Below are 26149 nucleotides of genomic sequence, written 5' to 3'. Positions count from 1 at the left end.
GGACTACGGACTACCGGAGCGACAATACGTCACCCGTCACCCCGAAATTCGCCGCATGATAAGCGCTCGTAAGCTCGATCGCCTTTCCGAGATATCGTGCATGTGGCACGCGCGCCGAATGGACCGACTGTAGTCATCAATGCATTCTTTGTAGCTAAGATAACTTTAGTTAACTCTTACGGAGGTACGTAAAGTGTCAGGCGTCCTTTGTCTGGCCATCGATGAAATCGCAAACCCCATAGCACCGCCTTATCAGTGATTGTTAAACGTTGTACGTATACAGATTTCATCGGGCATCTTATCATTCGGTGTATCCGACGTGACTGTCACGTGTATTGAAATGCGATTTGTAGTAAGTCTCAGTGAAAATTCGCAAAGTTTTGCCAACGAAACTCGCTCGACTTCCCTCCTGAAAACGTACGTCTCTCTTCGCGAATTTTTATGGCCAACGAGAGATTTAATAACAATTTGTTGACGACATGTACTTGATAATTTCTTCCATATTTGTTGCAGATGAAGGGACTCATATTTTGTTATATACTCGCGTTATGCTCCAGTCAACTTGGAGCCGACAAGAAGATCAACAAATACGTGACGACTTTAATAAATGCCAAATGGAACGAAACGCCTCTCGTTCTCGAGGCAGCTGAATATCTTAGCGATGAGAATCCAATTTACTTTTGGAAGTTTATCGACTCGTATTCCAGAAGGATCAGCAATCTTGTACTGGGTAATTGTATTGTGATTCAATTGAATTCGGAGTATGTGCCACAGTCACATTCATCCTCTATAATTATCCCAAACAGCTACACAGAAGGAGAATTATGACGTTATTCTGGAATTGGCCAAAAAGTATCTGTCCGAATCTGAGATAGCAGTTTTTAAGTTAGGATTGTCTTTACGTATTTATTCCTCACGCGTGGAAATGTTCTCTCAAATGGCTGTGAATAAAAATGTTTCTTTGTACGGATGCAACAATGTTGTTAACGTTGGGGGAACATTTACTTGTTCTCTAGAAGATATAGATAATTTGCTCGAGCAGGTTGGTAATTCACTGTATCTTGTCTGACATTCATCAATATAATTCACATACGTAATTGTATTATTTGTTTTCCAGGATACATGGGAAAGTATAGATACCTATGATGTAGATCATCGATATTTAAGTACTCCAGAATCCGATAAAGTGATGATATTATACGGCCAGATTGGGACTCCTACGTTCTCCGATTTTCATGAGAAGCTAAAAAACATAGCGGAAACAAAAGGGATCAATTACATCCTTCGTCATTATGTTAAGGTAATAAAAATACATTATAGACAGCACATATAGTATAAAGAATTGTGTTTCTCATATCTAAAACAATTTACAGGAGAGGGAGGATAAGAGATTGCGTTTATCGGGCTATGGGGTAGAGTTGCAAATGAAATCTACAGAGTACAAAGCGACTGACGATTCCGATATTAAAGACAACACAGGGAAAGACTCGGAAGTGGCAAACGATGGCATGGAAGAAATTGAAGGAATCAACTTTATGACTTTAAAGTAAGGCGGTTAGTAAGAACGTAAGGTATTTAGTTCGTGTATCTGTGCGTAACCTGGTCTGCTAAACCAAAGATCTCAGGTTCGAATCCAGTCCTGGTAGAACCAAAATAAATAAATTGTATCGCTTGTCTCTCCTCGACGGAATGGCAGCCCGTCAGGTATCCCTTGCCTAGAAACCCTCTCTACCTTGCCGTTTGGATTCGGCGTTAAAACTGTAGGTCCCATGTGCTTGTGTACAACCTACGTGCGTACCACAAGCACATGACTTTGGGGGAGGCCTAAGTCCGACTTGGACTGTTGCGCCATTGAATTGAATTGTATCTATGCGTAACACTCGGCATTGCATCACTGTGATGTATATCTTTTCAGGAAATTGCATCCAGATCAACAAGCTGAATTGGATAAAATACAGACGTATTTACTGGAAACCAGCCACGAAATTGGCGCTTTTAAAGTATGGCAGTTTCAAGAACTGAGTCATCAGGCAGCTGAAAGGATAATGAAGTCTCCTTCTGCAGAAGCATTAAACATCTTGACCGATATATCGCAGAATTTTCCTATGCAAGTGCGTATTGAAATGAATTCTGTATCTTATATGGGTATGTAATGGTTGATTTATTTTTGTTCTTATAGGCAAAATCGCTAATTCGAACTAAAGTAAATAGCGATATGAAGAAAGAAATGAAACTGAATCAGGAAATATTCATGGCGAGTCTAAATATACAGCCAACTGATACGGCGCTTTTCATCAATGGCTTATTTTTTGACCTGGAAGCTATTGATGTTCTAACACTTTTAGAGTCTTTGAGGAGCGAGCTACGAGTGATGGAAGCTCTTCATAAAATTGGTAAGATTTACAAATAGATATATCGAATTATCAATATGTTAATCAAGATTATATTCAAAGATTATATTTTTGTGAATTATTTCAGGCTTTAGTAATAAAAAGATGAGTAAATTGTTAGCTTTGGATTTATCTGGAGGTACGGATAATCAAAATTTTGCAATGGACATAAGAGATTCCGCAATTAATTGGATCAACGATATCGAGAATGATCCACGCTACAGTAATTGGTCGCCGTCGTTAACCGAATTATTACGGCCAACGTTTCCTGGGATGCTCAGAAATATTAGAAGAAATTTATATAATTTAGTCAGTATTTCTAAAAATCAGAAATGATAATAATGCAAATTTTACGTGGAATAATTAACACATGATTTTTTTTTAGGTATTAATTATTGATCCTCTAAGTGAGGATTCCATGCCACTAATAACTCTAGCACAATCTCTTTATGCGCATTCTGCACCACTGAGGGTAGGATTTGTCTTTGTGACAAATTATAATACATCTGTAACAGGTTTAATGGATGCCAGTGTCGCAGCTAACAATGCGTATCACTATTTTGCAGACACTAGAAGTCCGAAAGAGGCTTTACATTTCTTGTCAGAGGTAAAGCTTTATATTTAGCATTTTGATCTGTGATTTTAATTAAAAAATATAACTTGTTTTTGCTCCAGTTAGGAAATTACATCGGGAATTATGCTGACGTAGATGATGTAAAAAAAGTTATCAGATCCAAAGACTCGTCCGCTAGTATACCTTACATTCTTGGTGAGGAATCAGAGTACGATGTAGGACGGCATTTAGCTAGCGATTTTATAAAACGATGTGGTTTCAAGAAGTTCCCACAAGCTTTGTTGAACGGTGTACCCTTGACGCCTAATCAAATAAATTCTGAATCTTACGAAGAAGCAGTGTTATCTACTATTATGACACAGACACCTATGTTGCAAAAAGCAGTGTATCGAGGGGAAGTAACAGAAGGAGACGACATCATTGATTTTCTCATGAACCAACCAAATGTCATGCCACGGTACGTGATTCTCATAATAACTCTTATAATTAAATCTCTAAATTAATATAATAGGTTCCATTACATTGATTATTTCGCATTCTAGATTAAACGAGCGTATTTTGAAGGTGGATAAAAATGCGTGGTTAAATTTAATTGGCACAATTCCTGAAGATGACGACTATACTAAATGGTCTTCTCAAAATCTGTCAACTTATTTAATGAAGAAAATGCACTATTTCTTTGTACCGCGTCGCAATATGCGTCATTTATATTCCTTCTGGGTGGTAGCTGATTTGAAATTGTTGTCTGGCAGGCAATTACTACGAGAGGCCCTCGAATACGTAGTATGTAATTTAAAACTAAACTTCATATATATGTGTACTATAACAATATATAAAATTTATATATTTTTTATAGGAATCAAATACTGATGCGCGAGTTAGTGTTATTATTAATGCAAAGGATGACGCAAATCTCAAGTCTGATATTAACAAAATTGTGCTTGCTGCAATAAGTGCATTACCGCCGGAAAAGGCTATACTTTATTTGCGTAAAATCCTGAAAGAAGACAATGCAGCTCTCATTGCTAATGGTAATTTTGAGATTGAGGTAAGATAAATGTCTACAAAATACATACATATACGTATTGCTGAAAATTACTTCATTAGTAATTTAATTGTTACAGGACGAATCTGTGGCAGCAATCTTAGAGACTCAAAATTCGATATTATCGTTGCATCAACATTACGTTAAAACCGTCCTAAGCATGGAGACGGGAACAAGAGCAGTTTTGTGTAATGCCCGTATTATCGGCCCCTTGGATAGCAGTGAAGAATTTACAAGTGAAGACTTTTCTTTATTAGAAAGATTTAGCCAGAGCACCTATGGCGAGAAATTATTCATGAAATTGATAAAAGATCAAATATTCAACGAAGATGAATATGGTATTTCATGATTCTATTATTTAAAAAAGCATAGATTTTTTAATCTGTACGGTAAAAATAATTAAATGTTTGTAATATTTTGTACAGAAGAAAATAATATTACGGATGATACGATTATGAAAATCACTTCACTCTTAGTTCCACGTACACAAACTCGAAGTCGGTACGATGTTCCTTTCCATGGAGATGATCACAGGTAAAGTAATAATTTTTTGCGAAATATACATAAGTAAAAAATGAAGTGTAATATGTATAAAAATGTTTGATTGCTGAACATTACATACAAGAATGTTTGTTTTATTTTGCAGTGTTATAAAAATTCCAGCAGCCAATCCCGATGAAGTCGCCTTCAACTTTATTGCCATTGTAGATCCAGTTTCACGTGGTGCTCAAAAATTGGGTCCGATACTGAAAACACTACAACAAGCCCTAAATTGCAATATAAAAGTATTTTTGAATTGCGTAGACAAAAATAGCGATATGCCATTGAAGAGGTAAATTAATGCTCGAATTTCTTCATAATTCTTTTGTCTTTTGTTGTGAACTATTTTTCTTTCTTATTCCAGCTTTTATCGATTTGTGCTCGAACCTGAATTGCAGTTCACACCAGAAGGAGATATCAGTGGTTCTATCGCAAGGTTTACAAAACTTCCCACTTCGTCACTATTAACGCAATACATTCACGCACCTGAGAACTGGCTCGTAGAAGTAGTGCGCAGTGTTTATGATTTAGATAATATTAAGCTCGATAATGTCGCGATGGGCGTGCATAGGTAAAAATATTGAAATATATCTTATTATAAATTTCAATCAAATAAATTTGATTTTAGTTTTGCTAACTTTTATTTTGTATTGTTTCAGTGAATTTGAGTTAGAATACTTACTGCTCGAGGGTCACTGTTTTGAAGCAGTAATGGGAAACCCACCAAGAGGCCTTCAGTTCACATTGGGCACTGAAAAACAACCCGTGATGGTTGATACTATAGTAATGGCCAATCTAGGGTACTTCCAACTCAAGGCGAATCCCGGCGAATGGGTGTTGCGACTTCGGCAAGGACGATCCGCAGAAATATACGACTTTACCACTGTTGACGGACAGGACGTTATTCAGAACGGCAACGATGTGAAAGTCCTGATAAGTTCTTTAAGGAGTCACGTGTTGAAAGTGAAGGTTTCCAAGAAGCCAGATAAGGCGAGAATGGATCTTTTGTCGGACAACGAGAACGATTCTGGATTATGGAACTCCATTTCTAGGTACATTCGATTGATTGAATTACTTGTATTCCATGTCTCAATAATTTCCTAATGCTGGGTGTTAGTATTTAACATGCGTAGCATGGTATTCGGTTACCTTCGAACTTTAACTTTTATTTGTTCTCTCTTTTTTAGCATTGCCAAATTTTGGTAAGCTTCTCATTATTATGTAGTTAAGTACATTCATAATTTTCTATAATTAAGTACACACATACACATATTCCATAAAGATAAACCAAGCATAAATATATATGCATTATAACGGAGAACATATTCGTGGCTTTAAATTCTAACATCCAGTTAATCTGCAATCTTAATGTACTGCGAACCATTACATTAGTTCATTCACATTGACATTACCGTAATTCCAAGTCACCAATATGTGTTCTTGTCTTTGATTCGTTCTATTAACTGACTTAACATATTAACTGCTTTAAGAATGTAGCTTGTATTAATTGGGATACTTTATTGGCTGATGTAAAATAGCTAAATCAATTCAAACTTGTAATAAGTCTTGATATATGTTTTGCTATATTTTCAAAACTAGGACATTTACGGCGACGGACGAAAATGAAGACAAAGATGAGAAATTAAATATTTTTTCTCTTGCCTCTGGTCATCTATACGAGAGATTCTTGAAGATCATGATGCTGAGTGTTATTAAACACACTAAAACACCGGTCAAATTCTGGTTCTTAAAAAATTATCTTTCACCAACGCTAAAGGTAAACATGTACAGCAGTACGGCATATAACAGTGAAATTTTGTTCTATAAAACTCTAATAAAAGAAAAGAGTAACAAAATCTTTCTTTATAATACAGGACTTTCTGCCACATATGGCTAAAGAATATGGCTTTGAGTATGAACTCGTTCAATATAAATGGCCTCGTTGGCTTCATCAACAAACTGAGAAACAGAGGACTATTTGGGGATATAAAATCCTGTTTCTCGATGTGCTGTTCCCACTGAACGTTAAGAAAATAATATTTGTCGATGCCGATCAGGTAAGCAAGCTGTTTGAGATGTGGCGATATTAATATACATTCTTAATAACCTCACGTGTTTTTTAAATTTCTTATCGTTTTTTGTATAGGTGGTAAGAGCGGATTTGAAGGAACTGGCAACTATGGATCTCGGCGGCGCACCTTACGCATACACGCCATTCTGTGAAAGCAGAGTCGAAATGGATGGATTCAGATTTTGGAAGCAAGGATATTGGAGAAATCACTTGCAGGGTCGTGCTTACCATATTAGCGCGCTATATGTGGTCGATCTCAAACGATTCCGTCGTATCGCCGCCGGAGATAGGTTGCGTGGGCAGTATCAGGCGTTGAGTCAAGATCCAAATAGCTTAGCAAATCTTGATCAAGTACGTGAAACGAGTGATTTGAATGATTTAAATAATTTAAATTTGCAAGAATATAAAGAAGATTTGTTAATTATTATAATCATTGTTTTTTCGCGTTTTGTGAAATAATCGGTAATGGCTTCAGGATCTCCCTAACAATATGATCCATCAAGTGGCCATCAAAACGCTACCACAGGAGTGGTTGTGGTGCGAAACGTGGTGCGACGATGCGTCTAAGAAATACGCCAAAACTATAGATTTAGTATGTATTCTCATTTATATCATAAGAACAAATATGTCGTAATATTTCTAACAATTTAGATTTACTAGGTAATATATCTTTTTCTGTCCTGTTTCTTCTGTTATAGTGTAATAATCCGATGACTAAAGAAGCGAAATTGCAAGCAGCCATGCGTATCTTGCCTGAATGGGTGGGTTACGACGAAGAAATTAAAACTCTGCAACAGAAGGTAGAGAATGCCAACAGACAGACGGAGAAAGACAGTGGTATGTTTTCCGCAATATGTTTTGCTTCCTCATAGAGGCTTTGTTTTCGTGAAAAAAAATTTTTTTAGTTATCTTTGGCAAAGTGTTTAGAATGTTCTAAAACGTCGAAAAATCACTTCTGTACAAAATGTTCGTGTGTATGTGTGTGTTTGTGTGTATGTAACGCTTTTGTTGTCCATTTATGCTTTAACTTCAGTAATTTTTGAGATATCGGGCTCAATTTTTTGAAAAATGTAGAGTATTATTAAAGGAAAATTGGTATTGAATTTGGCGATGATCGATACAGGGATTCCTTTTTTATAAAATTTTGAATTTTTTGAAAAATTTCTGACAGCTCTAACTTCCGCCAATTTTGAGATATCAGGTTATTTCTAATTCTATTATATTTTTTAGTCTTTTCTACCCCTATTTCATATATAATTATTTAAAATTTAATTAATTAAATCCAACTTTATACGCGATCAAAGGTCCATATGCGAAGTCCATATATGGACCATGTAGCCTGAACTCTCAAAGTCAACATCGATTTGATATTGCATCAATTGTAAAAACCCCACTTGTGCTACTAAGCTAACCCTTTTTCAATTTATAAAAAGGTTAAATTTTAAATGGAAAAAGCGTGCAAATTAGAAACTTGCACATTGCTTCCTCATCATTACAGATCGCTACCATTGCTCCTATTTTATTTCGCTCATAAAGCTTCCTCTATGAGCCAAACTAATAAATACTAATAATTATGCATCAAATAAAATACCATAAGCTTCCTCATAAAAGGAGCTTTGTGAGCGAAATAAAATAGGAGCAATGGTAGCAATCTGTAATGATGAGAAAGCAATGTGCAAGTTTCTAATTTGTACTTTTTCTAATATATACGCATATATTTTTTTCACGAGACATTTGTTGTTTCTTTGTTTCAGAAACTGTTGATCATGTCTCGAGCCACGTGGAATTGTAAATTACATTTACATGCGACGATCTGAGGGATGTTATAAACCCCCGATCATTGAAAAAATTTTATAAAATTCTGTATAAAGAAATCTTTATTTACGCTTATTAACAAGCGCCAATACGTAAAAATTTCCATATTTCACTTTTGTAATTGACATTTGGCACTCGATGTGTAAATATTTGCCACTGGTGCTCGTGTAAACTCTCAGAAATAAGGATATATTGGAAGCTGAAGGTCTTTGTTACTTATTCTTATTAGATCCGCACTTCATATATAATCATGAATTATGGACTTTAAAATAATCTCGTTTTTTCATATAGCGAACGCGCAAAGTTGCTACTTCTTTAAATCAAGTCGAAGCAAGAAGTCGGTAAAGTCCAATGAATTTAATTAATTTAAATCTAATTGTTGAGAGTACAGTATTCCAGTTACTCATGAACACACAATTCTGTTCATGTTATTAAGCCAATTGTGATTGATTATTGTCTACTATGATAGTTATAAGAAATAAACTTGTAACATTTGTAAGATATCTTTGATATTTTATTCTGTATGGTATAGTAGAGGAAAGAGAGGAAAATATCTAGCTAAAGCTAAACTGCTTATCCATATTAATACATTTAGTTTTTAAATAAATTTATCTGTGCATACAGTAACTGTTATGTACCGATAAATTTACTCGTAGATAAACCCGATTCCATTTTTAATAACGACATTTTTTGCGACATATTTTTCAGCACAGATCATTGCATGCGCGGCGCTAATCACGATTGATTGTGTCTTTCGTGGGAATTTATTTTGAACGCCGCGGCCGCGAAGTGAATCAGAGCGAGGCGAACGAAGAAATTCGACACATTTCTGTAACCCAAACATTCCATAATCCAACAATCCTCGATTTCGATTATCGAATGGGAATAATGGAGCGACGATCGGGCAGAGGCTTGAAATAATTGCGCTTCATCATTGACCATCTTTCAATCAAGGATCGAGGATCGAGCGTGACGCGCGAGGTCGCGCAAAATATAGACTAATTTCTCGCGATAAAACGCTCTTTTATCATCGTTTATCGTGCTTCGCTTGATTTCGTGGATCGATGGACGTATGAAATCGGAGCAACTTCGTCATCACACATCTGTGCATCGGAACAGGAGCGACTTTTATCGACGGCTCTCGGGGACGAAGATATCGGGTGAATTAATCCGAGTCATCGCTTTACACGCATCCCCCTTGTTCATAATATTTATGTAAGCAGTTCAGGAAGGAGAGAGAGAAAGAGAGAGAGAGAATTAGACCGCCACGCACTAATGACATCTCCCGACGCATAGTAACCCCGCGCTGTCGCAGATTTGCCTTGCCTTGCCTTGGCTGCGCGGTCGGCTTGGCGGTCGGCTTCTGTCAATTGTTCGATGCTCGCGTGCCCGTGTCGTTCGCGCTCCTCCTCGCCGACGGCCCGTCCAGAACATTTCACGACATGGAAAACAGTGGAGCTAAGTCCGCCAACATAGAATTTCTCACCGTCGTCGTGGAGCAAAATAACAGAGCCAACGAGTAAGTTTCACTTTGATAATATTTTGGTGATGCCAGGGATACGATTCGTTTTCGAATTTCTCATTTGATAGAATACGACACGTGTGTCTCCGTCGAGTTCGTCGCGTATTTGATGCGAAAAACGTGCATTTCTTATCTTTTAACGTATTTGGTAGTAAAATTGTTGCAATTTAAATAATCCGACATATGCAATTCAACCAATTGAAATAATTTAAAGCGATATGATGGTGTGAAAAAAGTAAAAATAGAAAATGAAGTAGAAAGAAAATGCTTAAATCAGCTTCTGAGTTTGGAAAATTACAAATTTATTTGACTAAATATTTGACAAAACACTCTAAACGTAGTGTTTTGTAAAATTATAGCATATAATAGAAATATTTACCTATTTTTTTCTGTTTTGTTTGTTTTGAAACTTTTGCATTAAATTGCGTCGCTTATTTATTACTTATTGGAATCTATTACAATAGCATCAAATTATCGAGTATCGACCATTACCTTGACAGCGACAAAAAAATATAAAGTAATTTCGATCGATCGTCAGAAAGTTGCAGTAATAAACTTATGGCTACGGAGTAGGCAATTGTAATAGTAATACAATTCATCGAAAAATCTGAAATGGCGCATTAAATTATCAGGGACATGCCAATCATTAAAAGTTCTGCGACCATTTACGCTTTTTTATCGTCGATGGCGTTCGTACACGTAGTTTTTGATAGACAGACGGAGGTCATCCAATAATAGATATCATTATTTCTTTCTGTTTAACACCTCCTGTGTATCGACCTTTTTTTCTCGCGATCCGAATCACGTTTCCGCGTAAACGTAAAAATCCAACCCCCAAGTATCCAATTGTTTTACGCGGAACCCTACCCCTCGTCTCGCGATATATGCCGCCGAAAGAGTTACAAAATATCATCGCGCTAGGTAATAGCCGGTAGTCCTGATCGAAACACCATTCGGCCACCGTGAAAATGGACTTCGGCTGCATCGTCGACGAGTAAATAAGTTAAAAAATTACTCTTGTTCTCGCTTTCAGATTATTTGCGATACGAGAAAAGGATCATTATTATCATTTCGATCAGATTTGCCAAGTTTTATTTTTACAAACGGTTCAGATGATTTAATTCGAAGTACTCCAATTTAGAGACGTATGTGATTTATAGAGTCCAAACGAATTTCCGTAATTGCATTGTGTTGATTTATGTGTTTTGTATCATGTTTAAGTGTAGCGATAGCAAGACCTAGTTTGTTAGAGATAATTTATAAGATCATTTATTCTCAGCTCCTCGCGCTTTGCTCGCGTTTTTCCGGGTATCTCATAACATTGTATTTGCGTTGCGCATCATCATTGATCAATGATGCACGATGCAAACTATGACAGTCGTGCACATGACCACCTTTAAAAAGAAGTGTGCACAATAGGTAGCATCTTTAATATTTCATCGCACGTTGGACGTTGAAAATAGCTGATTTTTTATGATGCATCGAGCATTGAGTGAACACGATTTTTGTCATATAACTAGAACTTAAAACTAGAGTACTAGACGAACATTTTTGACATCGTTAAATTTATTTTAATTTAACTTATTATCATTTTTTATATTAATCTATTTTATTTTAACTATTAGCAGAGAGAGGAGAGAACACATAGATATTAATTGTGCTGTTTTTTTTCCGACTTACTTATCTTACTTTAAACTGTCTCTTCCGTACAATTTTATTAACAGTAAAAAAAATTATGACAAACGTACACGTGACTGCCAGCATTAAAAAAAAACATGCGTAAGCATATCTGTAATATTTCATCGCACATTGAACGTTGAAAATAGCAGATTCTTTTACGCTGCCTCGAGTAAACATGACTACTTAGAACTTGATCCGTTTACTTGTTACTAAGATCTCAAAATCTCGAGTACTTGCAACTCGTGCGTTCGCGTAAAAGATTCGAGTCACACGGCGGTCTTGCGCTGCGCGTGTATTTGGCACGAGACACTATACCGTGTCTCTTGATTTTTGTCATATAAAACTTGAAACTAGATGAACGTTTTTGACATCGTTAATGATAAATTTGTTTCAATTTAACTTATTATCATTCTTTATACTAATCTGTTTTTGTAATCTTTTATTTGAACTATTAACAAAGAGAGAAGAAAACACATGTATATTGTACTATTTTCTTTCGACTTATTTATTTAACTGGACATCACAGACGCGCGCTTCGCGCGCGCTATTTAGCTTTAACATTATACTTTTACTATTACACTATTAACCCTTGATACATATTAATGCGTCGTCTACAATGGCAGCAGGAGAATGCAGTAAGGCGTAAGCAGTAAGTTATTGACCAACCGCAGTGGATTATTCTTGAATTGTAAAAATCCCATTAGTCAATAACTTACTGCTTACGTCTTACTGCATACTCCTGCTGCCATTATAGACAACGCTTAAAACTGTCAAAATATGCGATAACAGATGCACACGAAGCCAGCGCAATGACAGAACTATCAGCATTGCGAAAAAATATCAACAATAAAATCTCTTTTTTATGAGCGGATTTTAAACTGTCCCTTTCGTAGCTGCTTTATTAAGGAGGGTGGTTGCTCAATTCAATTTGATAAGAATTAGTTCTATGGAGGATATTCGTCTATGGGAATCTATCGTCCATGCCAATTGTCTACATAGTTGTCGAGTAATTAATTATATTATTGAAGTTATACTTTTGTCTCTCTCTTATACACGGGCGACACAGCAATAGTTATTTGTGTAACAAGTGAGGTATTTTCATCTTTACACACGGCTTACACTCCCTATTTTATGTTGCAAGTGCCTGGAAAGTGGTCTATCACGCACGCGTAGCGTGCGTAATGGGGCACTTTCCATGCACGTGTTGCATAAAAATATTATCTAACGGATCTAACCTGTAATGTAATTAACTCTCGAAAGCATATTAAAAATGATGAAAATTTAATGAAAATAGGTGCAAATAATTTTTTACATATATTTAGGAAGAGCTTTCTCGAAGACTGAAATGATTCGTCTTTATAGTTATCAAGAAATTGTAAAAATAAAACAGAATCGCACATTTATTATTTCCACATTTCAACGTAAATAATAACGTATTTGAGTTTCAATTGTACAGACACTACAAACAACTCTTTTTAAACCTTAAGAAACAGCAATTGGATGCATTCCACATATTTATTTGCTAAAATTTGTTTATTTCACGCGACGAAAATCTAATCTATATGCTTTCCTCCTGCCCTGCAGCGGGACGTCAACCAACCTGCTTAACAATTTAAAAAAATCGACAGACATTATACACGGGACTATCGGCATTTAAAAAGAAATATGCGCGTAACAGGCAGGTATTTTTAATATTTTATCGCATATTGGATGTTGGGAATGGCTATCTGATTTTTATGCTGCATCGGATGAGCACAATTTTTGTCATAATATGACGAAAATTTAGTTATATTATAACTAAAACTAGAACATTATTGATATCGTTTTTGTTTTAATTTAGTTTATTATCATTCTTTATATTAATTTGTTTTATTTTAATTATTAGCAGAGAGAAAAAAAGAAAAAGAAGAAAATACATAAATATTTATTGTTTTCTTCAGCATATTTATTTTATTTTAAACTCTCTTCCGCAGCTGCTTATAATTTAATATTCCAAAGAGCCAACTATATATTGTATACGATTGCACAGATACATGGCACAAGTTTAACAAGAAAAAGTATTTATTTTTCAAGAATGTTTGAAGCACTCCCCCCCAACTACATATTCGTGCATTTGTCGTATATTTTTCTCCGTGCAGTTACATCTCCTTCGAAAGTGTAAGACCTGTTCTTTTTACCTAAACTTCTCGTACAGTTCATCTTTTTTCTTTTTCTCTCCAACGTGAAAAGAAAAGGAGGAAAGATGAACCGTGCGAGAAGTTCAGGTAAAAAGAACAGGTCTATTCGAGCTAACATTCTCACATTCCTCGCCGGAATCTTTATCGTATTTTCACGATTCTTTCCGTCGATTTCTTTATGATTTTACAAGCCATGATCGTCGACAAAGATATTGCCGAGGTCTCGACATTTCTCCGAGGACAAATCGACCCTCGCTCGATCGTCGATCGAGTCTTCGTCAAAATCTAACGCGATCGCGAGGAAGAATCGCCTCTCGATTACGAAATCCGTTTCCTCGCGCGATCGGCACGCGCCTCGTGCTTCTGCATCACGTGCGTCCGTTGTACCTCTCTGGAAAGTTACGCGAACATAACCCGCGTGTTTATTTGCACCTTCGCCATTCGCTCAGTCTCGATCCGCGATCCACAACGTGATCGACGGCAGCACGTAAACTTTCGCTTAGACTCCTCGCTTCAACGGGACCTCGAGATATTTCGCTACGATCGGTAAAGTCTTGAAGGAGAGGAATCACATCGCTGATCTAAGGAATCCTTTTCCCTTTTCCATTTTTAAGTCGAAATCGACATTTCGTGTTGGACGCGGGAGCCGAGCGTACTTTCGTAGAACGCTATCGGTCCCGCGCGTCTCATTCGAGACTCTCGAATGAGATACTGATAAGACGAATACTGCCGGGGCGCGATTACTGGCGAAGACACGCGGTGCGAGAGGGACAAGTGTCGATCGACTACGCGCTCACCGATAAAATCGCGCGAATGACTCGCGCGACTATTAAATCCATTGCGGATGCAATAAACCGGATCCGGACTTGTGAAAGCACCTGTTGACACCAAAATGAACGTGCGGAGCTGTCGAACACAGCAGGACACGAGATATATCAGTGGTACCATCAAATGCAACAGGATGTTCCGAAGTTTCAGAGACTGACGCAACGTGCGATGAGACGGAAGATCTCCGTCTAAAAAGCAATTAATTCGATCAGCCGGGTCGGAGAGCTTATTTGCTTTTTCCTCGACGATTTCTCTCCCAGACGAGTTCAAAGACACTTGACATTACGGGCTACGAAAAAACAGCCTGTGTACTTGGTGGACGTGTCGGGTGTGGGACGAAGGCTCTCGATTACGACGAGACATATCTTCTCCAAATGGAGATAGAAGAAATAGACGGAGACGGAGACAACAGATAGAAAGGGAGCGAGAGAGTCGACGTGTCAGCGAGTGGGGATTCCCGATAAAGACAGACCGACCGAGAGGAAAGGCAGAGGGACTGGGAAGGAAGAGTATTTAAAAAAAGAGAGGAAAGAGAGAGAAAGAGAGAGAGAGGGAGAGAAAGGGAAGGAGGGAAAAAGAGCGCGGACACATGTGAGAGGGAGAGAGAGGCCGATCGCTAATGTTAGATCTTTTATCTGTCGGACGAGCGGGCCCGCGGGCTGAACACGGGCCCTCTTTCCACCGAAAGAGCGGGGCTCCCTGTTCTTCATTCGACGAGTGACGGGTGCAGTCGATCCGCGTCCCTCCGGTCGTCCGGAGGACGACAGAGACAATCCCCGCATACACGACTATACGCTGAGATTACGGCACGCAACCAGTCGCCGCGCCTCCCGCCCCGTCCCCCGTTCGCCGCCTCCATCCGCGCTCCTCCGCTCCTCTCGGACGAGCGCGCCGCAATCTCTCGTCTTCCTCTTTTTTTTCCCGGCGCTTGGCACTCGCCCGCGATTCGACAAAACCAAGGATCCGCTTGGACGGATCTCTCGTCCCAAGGAAGACTGGACACGGCGACGTCGCGCGATCGGCGGCCGACCGATTGCGAAGCTGGCTGGACCCGCGAGCGCTCCACCTCGGGAACGATCATGGATGACGAGAAGATCAAGCTGTGAGTTCCCATCGAGTTCTCAATCGTTGATCGCAGCAGGAGAATCCGCGCGGAATCCAGCGAGCGGAAAATTTCGCGAGATCGCGGAAACCTCTTCGCGGGGGGGGAGACTGGTCACCAATCTCTCCCGGATCGGTTCGCTCCACTTTGAGGGATGCATCTGTGACACGTCTCGATGCGCGACTAACTTCGTCCTCCGTGAATTTGTGACGAGCTCCGATTTCCGAAGAGAGATAACGATGTTACGTGAAAATAAAACGAGTGGTGTCTGGTGGAATCGGAAGCTGGAGTGTGCTGTTTCCTGAAAGATGGTATCTTTCGGGAAAAATCGTTCATCTCCACCGGCTAATCTTCGCATCGCGTCGAGCTTCCTCTCTTTTCGGAATACATTTGCTACTAGCGCTAGGTATCATGTTCTTGCTATCGAATTATATTGGCAGACGGAAGGTACGGGATAATCGTCGGCTGGTGGGATCGATTGGAAAATTAACCCTTGACGAGGGGAGTTGGAGAAATTACACGTCCGCAAGTAATGTCGTCAATCATCAACACCAACTCCAGGGTGATTCGCAGGCAATGCAGGCATCGTGTAAAATATTTTGGATAATTTGTGTATTTATATTCAAGGCCCAAGTTCCTCTGGAAAAGTATCGAGGCGCCAGGAGTTTTTCAATTATTAATTTCTATGAATTCACAACTTCCCTAGTAGCACAACTTTATTGCAGTAGTATTGGCTAACAATGCGTATCCAATTTTTATGTTGGGTATAGACTAATTTCTCATATTGGTAAAGTAGATAACTATATTGGTAAAGTAGACGATCTGTCTTTTTGAGCTAATATTAACAGTGCATTTGCATTTTATTAATAACCAGTATTAGCTTTTTATTGAGGAATATTCAAAAAGGCCAAGACATTCCGAATACAACCAATATTCAGCCAACGTGTTGCCGTCAGTGCGTATTGTGCTACTAGGGTTCTCATTAATGAACAAAAAAAAGTATTGGATATTATGCGAAATATAAAACGTCGAGGAGCAGCCTTGAAAGAATCCAGAATATCGCGGAATATTATCAAAATATTCTCACTGTTTGTTGACGGGGAACGGCGCGACTGCCGACTTTTGACATTCGCACACTCGTCGCGTCGTCACGACGAGAAAGCCTTTCCTCTTACGATTTTCTCTTTCCTCGGGCAATGTCTCCGCGTGCGTTTAACGAGCTCGGAAAACTGAACTCGCTGATTGCCGAAATTATGCGGCACTTTTTGCCGCGCCGCGCATGCATTGTGGCACCGCTAGCAACAAGGCCGCGATTCCCCTTCACTTTGCCACGCGACAGTATCTCTAATGTGATAGCACGCGAGGACGTGCAACCAGTTTCGCGAGCGTTTAACAAAAACGTGCGTTTTCTTCCGATTGAATCGTCGCGCATAGCCGCCAGCACAGTTCTTGCGCCTGTAAAAATGACAAAACGTGTTTTTCCCGGACGTTTTTTTAATCGACTCCACGCATCTCGGTGCGTAGATGTAAGAATGTGCGAGTTTCCTCGTCTGGAGGAAACTCGCTTCTTATTATTTCTTGTACGTTAATTATATAAAATCATAGTCTTTTCGCGTACAACTTTGTTTTGCGAAAGTTTATTCCGAGAAATAGAATTCTAGAACGTAAAAAAGAATCATCTCGTTGCTTTCCGCTAACAACTTTCATCGAATTGGTTCTGTCGCTCCGTTTTCTGGGTATTCCCCGCCTCGGGTGTTCACGATGAATATCATTGAACTCGAATAAAATTGCGCCGGGGCATTATTTACGTAAATCGTAACTCCGAGGAACTACGTAATTACGTAGAGCTACTCGTGCGAGGATGATAAGAGGAGTGCACTCTCGCGTGATTCCCGGCTTCGGTTTTGTTCATCACACGGAGTATTTTCAGGCGAACGCCGCCGGAATAACGGGACCTATAGCTTCGAGCGACCTAAAAACATTGCCGTCGGTGTCCATGGACCTTCAAAAGCCTTGAAATACTTCGGCGTTGCCGAGATCTCTTTCTATACATATGCATTGGTAGTACACGTAAAACGTGAATGGACCCACTGTCACACTTGCATATTCGTAATTTCATTAAATAATTTTAAGATAACTTAATTGACGCTGTACACTGTACCAGCGATTGATCAACGATACGTTTGACATTTACACCTGACTCAAATAGTAAAATAATTATTTTTTTTTATTATTTTGTATCTAGATATATTTTTGAAGTTATATCGAAGCTATATTTTCTTCAGCTATACTGAAGCTATATGTTCACGTTAAAAGACGTACATACGCAGTCCTTTTACGTGGACAGATATTTTTGGAGGCCTGTAACATGAAATATGAAAATTGTTAGCTTAATCGAGCTGCGTGATAAATGCCAGACGGAAATACGAGACAAATAATACGTGCAAATAATCTTGCTGGGCTATCCTCTTTAAAAGCTCGCTGCTAGATCGAATGTCGTTATGGAGAAGAACGACTATCAACGATCGTTTAAAGCACGATCGTTCGCGGTTGACTTCTTGGGTTTCTCTCTCGTTAGCGCATCGTACCACGAAACCGCATACGCCACAAGTTTCTTTTTTCTCTTCTGCTTCTTCTTTTTATATATACTTGATTATCGGCCTGTCACGCTTTCCAGGGGTTAAGAACAACGAATCGTTAATTCACGATTGTTTAACCGAAACTGCTGTACGCAATTTTCGCGGCGCATAGGTAGGACTGGCTTTCTTTTACCTCCGCGGTAAATACCAATCCGTCTGTAATTATACTAATCCATTTTGCCATCAATGCCATCAACACCGTCAATTCTATGTTCGGCACGCTGTTATCTCGCGTTAAATCGTAAGTGCCAAGTAGTGGCATTTGCGAAGTGGATAATTTTACAGCCGTTGTAACGATCACGTTTTATCGCGAGGGTAGGAAGGGTGCACTCGCGTGTATGCGATCGCGATCGTGCGATCCTGAAACGATCATAGGCGCCGCGATGCGCAAGGATCGATGCGCTTGTTCGAGTTTTCTTCCTGGAGTAATCAATTTAGGATATTACAAAAAAAGAATATCTCTTTTTTTAAGACAATATAACAATTATTTAAATGATATTAATATTAATACAATTAATATTTAATATTATCGATTCAGCTAACAACATTCTACAACTACATTCAGCTAACAACTTTATTTCCGTCAAAATTCTCGTTATTCGATACCCGTTCTTAGATTCTTTAGTACTAGTAAACGGTTAGAGAACATGATTAGACTATTTCTATTAAGAAAGACACTGATATCTCCACAAGAATTCCAGTTATATCCAGCGATAGACTTTTTTCTACTAGAAGGCATGCGTCTCTTGTCGACGCCTATGGAAGTGGTTTTTTCTCTCTCTCTCTCTTTCGACGAGGCTCGACTGTTGTTCTCGTATTATCACAGTATAATTACTAAACACTGACATGGTGTCGGATAGCATGACGGCGGAGCGGCGGCGAGTCGATCGTCGTCGGTTATTAATCCGCCGGTGCATCTGATTATTTAAGAGCACGTGACGAGATAATCCGCAGGCAACTCAACCGATCCGAAAACACATATAATCTGATACAGATAATTATAATGCAGATTGCCGTGGATAAAGAGCGCATTTTGGCAATAAAATGACGATGACTTTTGAGAAGCGGTGAACTCTTCGCTTGTCTATTTTCCCCTCGATTTTCCCATTGCTGTTCGCTATTCGGTCGTTCAAATGACGATGAACGGGGAGTTTCCACAAAGTTGTGAAACCATTTGTCATTTTCTCTCTGGCGGGCGTGAAGAGATAAGCGAGACCACGCGTGTATCGTAGACGAAAGGAAGTACACGCGAGATACGCATCGACGCGAGTCCTCGCGTTGTCCTCGCGTCTCATATCTTTGATATCGGCAAAAACCCACAAAGTCGTGGCCCATCGTCGAGCACCTTGACTCAGCGACGAAGGCCGTCACGAATCTCCGTGAATATCTGGTCACCGCTCCTAGCTGAAGGACAAATTCCCGAGGGTCGACCTTCTCTTTCCGCGCCGTACGCGGCTCCCCAAAAAGATTAAGGCTACGCGATAAAAAAATATATATAATAGGTGTAACTCGCGATGAGATGGAAATTATGAGCTTGATAGTTTAACGAGAGCCGCGACCAAACGTTTACAGTTTGCAGATAGAAATCCTTTGTTAAGTTTTCAATAATTATGTAAGTACATTTTTACATATTATATAATATGTGCATATACCTATATGTATATACATATAATATTATATAAATGTGTGTGTGTGTGTGTATATCATGATGTGACGTAAAAATGTTCCGGTGGAATTCAGACGCGGCTACATATCCAATTCTTTCGCACGTACATATAATGGCGTAAGCGCGCGATATCGCGAACCTTCATCTTCATCGATATTCTTCGATCGTGTGACTTTGCACACGGCATCATTGTCACCGTCATTGAATCAGTCACTGATTAGGGGAACGCAGAGGGAGAACGCGTGTAACGAATGCGCATTTGCGCACGGCATCATCATTGATATCTGCTTGATAGATAATATAGCATTCTGCGGAAGGCGATAAGAACTGGTCACGTATTCGTGTATATAATGTATTACTGTTGTTAAAGCGTGTAATAATGTCAACAATACATATTATGCATACAATACGTTTCCGGCAGGCTCGTTACGAAATTGCTTACGCAATTAGAATGGAGTAGAAATACATGATTTTTTTGTATCCTCTATGTTGATACCTCTTCATTATTCTTACACATTCTCTTTACTTGCAAGTTTTTCTTCTTTCTTTTCTTAGAAATATTGATCATTCTATCAAGATTTGTATTTTTAAGAATATGAATACTCTTATATGAATAATCTTAATATTATTCTAAGAAATATTGATTTCTTAATATTATTAAGAAATATTCGCGTTTAAAAATAAAAAATAAGGCGAATAAGGCTTCTCTATCAAATAAGTGAAATAAAGATTAAAAGAAATAGATTTTCAATAAATTCTCGCAAAATTCTGGTCAAGAAATAAATTCTGTAAAAGTACGAATTTTATTTTTATTACATTAATTGACTTTATACCGAGTTTCTCGTTCCATAAATAGTTGTACCACTTCCTCTTATCACGTCGACCGATCAGGCATGAATATCTCCGTACAGATCTTATCTAAGAAAGCTAAGAAGCAGAAGAGATCGATATCGTGGTTTATTGACGATTTTCGATATCGTGGTTTATTGACTGACAAACAAAAAGTTATCGAAATTATTTCGACATCCCCAAAAAGTTCAACGAAATAAAACTAGCACGATAAATGAGACGCTTGACGAAACTAGATAATTTCTCAAAAGAAATGACTCTACAAAGACGCGTCATGTTTTTTCCTGCTCGAATCGTCGGCAAGCCGCATGGATTAGTTCACTAATACGTAATCGCTTTCTTCCATTGCGCAATATAAGAAAGAGTGATCGCTGTGTGCGCCATTTATAATCGCGAAGAATAGAGAAAAGATACTATAAATACCTTATATGTATAAGTAATTGTTATTTATAATTTATAAATAATAAATAATATCTATGAATATAATTATAATAAATTATAATAGGATTATAAATTATAATCGAAAGCGTAGCATTTCATTTTGCCTCAAAGTCGGCCGCGTTATAATAAAGGATCTATAACAGCTAGCGAAGTTAGACATTTCTCTCTGTAAAAACAATTCTTTGTACCTTTACTTCAACTGTGTGAAGTAGAAATGGATTTATGATTGACTGCAGGTTCAAGGATAAGGCGATTTATGGCTATGGGACGAGCATACCGCCGAATAACAACGAGGATGAAGAAAGTGAGATGTCCCCACGGAAGGTCATCTTCTGCGTTCACGGAAAATTGTCAGGTTGTTGTACGGTGGTGAAAGGTTCCGGCGACGAAAATGCATCCGCGGACTATCAACAAAATCCGACAAGTACGTTTTTTCTCAACAAGTATTTCATCGCGCATATTTGAGAAAATAAAGTAAAAATTATTCCAAAAATAGAAATAATAACGACAAATTATTATAAGAATATTCGTCCAATTCTCTATCGGCGCGTTTCAAATTAATCGAAGAGACTAAAGGTGCCTTTTCATGCTGACGCTCGACGCTCATTTTCAGCGGCAAGAAGGTCGCATGACCACAATTGACGCCGGCGTCAATTGAAATTCATGAAAAGGGAAACAGCGTCAAAATTTCGGCGTCTTCGCGCTGCTTTGGCTTTGACGCTTGAAGTTGGAAAAATCCAACTTCTCTTTCTTGACGCTGGCATCATAGTGATGTCACGTGACGACGCTCAACGCTGTTTTTCAGCGTCCCATGAATTGGCACCTTTAAGGAAATTTTGACGCTGTTTCCCTTTTCATGAATTTCAATTGACGCCGGCGTCAATTGTGGTCATGCGACCTTCTTGCCGCTGAAAATGAGCGTCGAGCGTCAGCATGAAAAGGCACCTTTAGGCTACGGTCAACGTGACGCTACAAATGCTTTGGAGCGTTCTTCTTCTCTTTCTTTCTTCATTGAAAGAAAAGAGAAGAGGAATGCTTCGAAGCATTTGTAGCGTCACGTTGACCGTAGCCTACGAAGGATAAAGAAACTGTGTTTCCACGTTATATTTGTATTATATTAAAATATCTAATTTTTGCATTAATCAAATAGCTCTAATTGACATTTGACGAAACTGACTTTTCGAACTCCTTTCCTTTTAAATAAACTGATGACATTCTTTTTATTACGATTATTTTTAGTGTCTCCGGAAGATCACTGTCACAGGGAGAGGAACGAGGAGATCGACAAGAAAGCCCGAAAGAAGTTGCTGATAGCCAGTGCGCTCTGCGTTATTTTCATGATAGCAGAAATCGTCGGTAATACAACAAAATACGTTATCTATGTAAACGAAAATACTTTGTAGAAGTTAAATTATGAGCGCGGGCACACCAGTTATCGTGCATACACACAAATTTTCTTCTTATTTTTTTTCTCCTCTTCAGGCGGTGTATTATCGAACAGCTTGGCGATAGCGACCGATGCCGCACATTTGTTGACTGACTTCGCGTCTTTTATGATATCTCTCTTCTCCATCTGGGTCGCTGGTAGACCAGCCACCAGAAAAATGCCTTTTGGTTGGTATCGAGCGGAGGTGAGTACTTTTTTTTCACTCTTTTTCTGATATAGATATTGAGATAAACTAAATCGAGCGAAAAATTAAACGTTAAATTTTATCGACAAATAAAAATGTAATATAGTTAATTTAGATGCAGAAATTAGTGAAGTAAACATAGAATAATGTGATTAAAAGCCGTTTCAAATTAATTTCGAACTGTTCGCGGTATATATTGTACTACAAAAAAAAGTTAATACACATGCGGAAATTTTCTTGTAAATTATCTTGTAAAACATTAGAAATATTACTAATTGATGGAAATTGATAAATGAGAAATTTTTTATACGCTGTTTTAGGTCATCGGAGCATTGACTTCAGTTTTGTTAATATGGGTGGTCACTGGCATCTTATTCTACCTCGCGATAGAGAGAATCGTCCACAAGGACTTCGAGTTGGACGCCACGGTGATGCTGATCACGTCGGCGGTTGGTGTTGCGGTAAATCTAGTGTTAGTGATATCATTAACGACAATATTTATTTAATCTTCTGTGCGACCCAACGGCGATTCATGCATGGCTACGCGATACCATGCACGATTGTTCACGAAGTTCTTATAGCAATGGGAATTAGAATGTGCATAACGTAACATTAATCGAGTATTCCTTCGTTGTGCAATTCGAACGATAACGATACGAATTACGGCAATTTGAATGTGAGAAATTAATGAGAAATTGTTGAGAATTAATCGAATTAAATGGCCTGATAAAATATTTAGCAGAAATCGGTTGCAACAAAATTTCCGAAATTAGACTCGCATCTTTAATTGCTTTAGAGATAACGCACCGTGTATAATTTGGCATTGCAGAATGGGCCTGTCGTTGCATCAGCATGGCCATAGTCACGGCGGGCATAGCCACGATAGAGGCAGCGACGTGGAAAGTGAGCTTGATGGTGATCTCAAAGGGGAGCATCAGAAAAGGAACATCAACGTGCGGGCCGCCTTCATCCACGTTTTGGGTGATTTTATTCAGAGCATAGGAGTATTTATCGCCGCATTAGTCATTTACTTTAAGGTATCTTCAAACTTTCGTCAGTAGTTTATCAATGTATTTACCAATGTATATATATTTATGTCATGACGTATGGATCAAAGATAAAGTTTCGGAAAGTTTTTCGTTCTTGGGCTCTTTATATCTTTTATATCGAGATCGAGTCACACGTTTGTCCTTTATTTATTTTACCCTCGAGAAATTTCGTAACATTTTTGTAATTCAACAGATAGAGGCTTATCTGTCGACGACACGATTTCAAGGCACGATTCTAATGATCGGCTTATGTTTCAGCCAAGTTGGAACATAGTGGATCCAATATGTACATTCCTCTTCTCCGTATTAGTTATCCTCACTACGGTGGCGATTATTAAGGACGTAGTTAACGTCCTGATGGAAGGTATTCCCAAGGGTTTTGAGTATTCCCAAGTGGAGAACACCTTTATGCAAATAGATGGAGTCGTTAAGGTGCACAATCTTAGAATCTGGGCGCTCTCGCTCGACAAGACCGCTCTGTCGGCGCATCTTGCTATAAGTACGTACGTCCAAAAATACAATCTGACACGTGTACTTCTTATTTATGCATTTTAGTTATGGAACCTAAAGCTGAAGTCCTGAAATAACGTATTATGCCGTCACAAAGAGCGCTTAAAGCTCATATTTTTAGATTCTCAAATTCCCGCACTAATAATAGATCCTTTAGCAGCACTATAAATCTCTACATTCCTCGATTTGGAACTTTATAAAATCTTGCATTTTATCGTTCATCTCTGGACTCTTATAATAAATTGTATCATCACAAAATCGCGCATCTTGCTTCTATCGTCTATCATATTTATTATTTTGTGATGTTTATTTTTTATTAAAAATAACGTCTTTATTCGCAGAACCTGGAGCGAGTCCCCAGAACATCTTGCGAACCGCCACGCGGAATATCCACGACAAATACAAGTTCTTCGAGATGACGTTGCAGATAGAGGAATTCAACGAGCGAATGGAGAACTGCAAGCAGTGTAAAGCGCTGTCGCAATAAAGCCACCGTTTTTTATTGTACTTATGCGTGTCCCAGTCGCGATATAAGGGACGCGATGTGCAACGAAGATAATTTTAGATTAGAAGTCTCGTGACCGTCACGAGATCGTCACGCTTCGCCGAATGAAGCCGATGTGACTGCTTTCATTCGCGAAAGCCGCGTATGCATCATTACAGAACTCTTGTTATACTTTTTTCCTTTCTTTTTTTTTTTTTAATTTCGTGAAGATACGAGCAGTCATTGTCACTCGTACAACGCGCGATGTGTTTATTGTGATTAGTTCAATTGTTATTCCATCATAAGATAAATTATAATTAGTTTCGCAAATAAACGAAGTTGTATATCGTTAATGAATGCAATTACGACAAGCATTGTGTTTCTCGAATTGATTCCGTACTAATAAGTATTTTAATCAATTCCAAGTTAAAGATTGTAATTAATATTATATATTTTTAAGAGTGACCCGTAAGTGTTTCGGTAAAAGTTACCAGTCTACCAGATATTGTAAAAGAAATATTGTATATATGCACAGAAAAGAGAAGAAGAGAACAAATAATAAATAAAAATTATTTTCAGCTCAATGAACTCGAGACAATTTGTCATAATTTAAGCATTCACATTGCAAGCTTAGTCGTTGCAGGATACAAGTTATTATCGTATCTAATACAGTGGATACAGTGTAAACAATTATTTTCTAATTAACTCAATTAATAAAAGGTGAAAATTTTTCATATATAATTATATGTGTTGGGGCCTGCCCGGTCCCACATACGCCGACGGCCCTTGGCAGGAGGGCGCGCGAGAGCGCGGGACGAGCGCGCGTCACTTCGCGGTTAGCCGGGACGCATTACGCATACTGTATGGACGCATTACGCATACTGTATGGAGAGCAAATAAAGGAATAATTATCTAAGACGACTGTATTACCTATCACATTCCTGACTCACTACATCTCGGCAGGAGAGCTACAACAATATGTTATATAAAATATGTCCATAAATGTTGTTTCTTTTGTATAATCTGTGTTCATAAAGAAAAATTGAAAAATAATTAAAAGACTAACTTTGCATTCTTTTTTTTAATAAAAAAATGAAATTTAAGGAAATGAGAAAAAATTGCCCAATGTAATTCCA

General features: G+C 38.4%; 1 protein-coding gene across 1 annotated transcript; it reads left to right on the top strand.

The window, feature by feature from the left end:
- LOC112468266 (UDP-glucose:glycoprotein glucosyltransferase) lies at positions 1 to 25366 on the top strand. The gene is made up of 32 exons (XM_025037387.1): positions 1 to 184; positions 284 to 417; positions 514 to 730; positions 807 to 1042; positions 1118 to 1300; positions 1374 to 1546; positions 1916 to 2111; positions 2180 to 2393; positions 2479 to 2699; positions 2776 to 2997; positions 3066 to 3421; positions 3507 to 3747; positions 3821 to 4012; positions 4089 to 4347; positions 4435 to 4543; positions 4656 to 4841; positions 4914 to 5120; positions 5209 to 5601; positions 6149 to 6326; positions 6424 to 6606; positions 6696 to 6971; positions 7096 to 7212; positions 7319 to 7457; positions 8028 to 8043; positions 9814 to 9954; positions 21576 to 21763; positions 22579 to 22695; positions 22822 to 22970; positions 23291 to 23442; positions 23800 to 24007; positions 24278 to 24518; positions 24871 to 25366. The coding sequence occupies exons 3-32, from the start codon at positions 514 to 516 to the stop codon at positions 25014 to 25016; spliced, it is 5856 nt and encodes a 1951-aa protein (XP_024893155.1). The 5' UTR covers positions 1 to 184; positions 284 to 417; the 3' UTR covers positions 25017 to 25366.
- The last annotated feature ends 783 nt before the right edge of the window (positions 25367 to 26149 follow it).

The sequence above is a fragment of the Temnothorax curvispinosus genome, unplaced genomic scaffold (genome assembly GCF_003070985.1).
Source record: "Temnothorax curvispinosus isolate PA1 unplaced genomic scaffold, ASM307098v1 QBEX01018237.1, whole genome shotgun sequence".
NCBI lineage: Eukaryota > Metazoa > Arthropoda > Insecta > Hymenoptera > Formicidae > Temnothorax > Temnothorax curvispinosus.
This window is presented reverse-complemented; position numbering and strand designations above follow the sequence as displayed.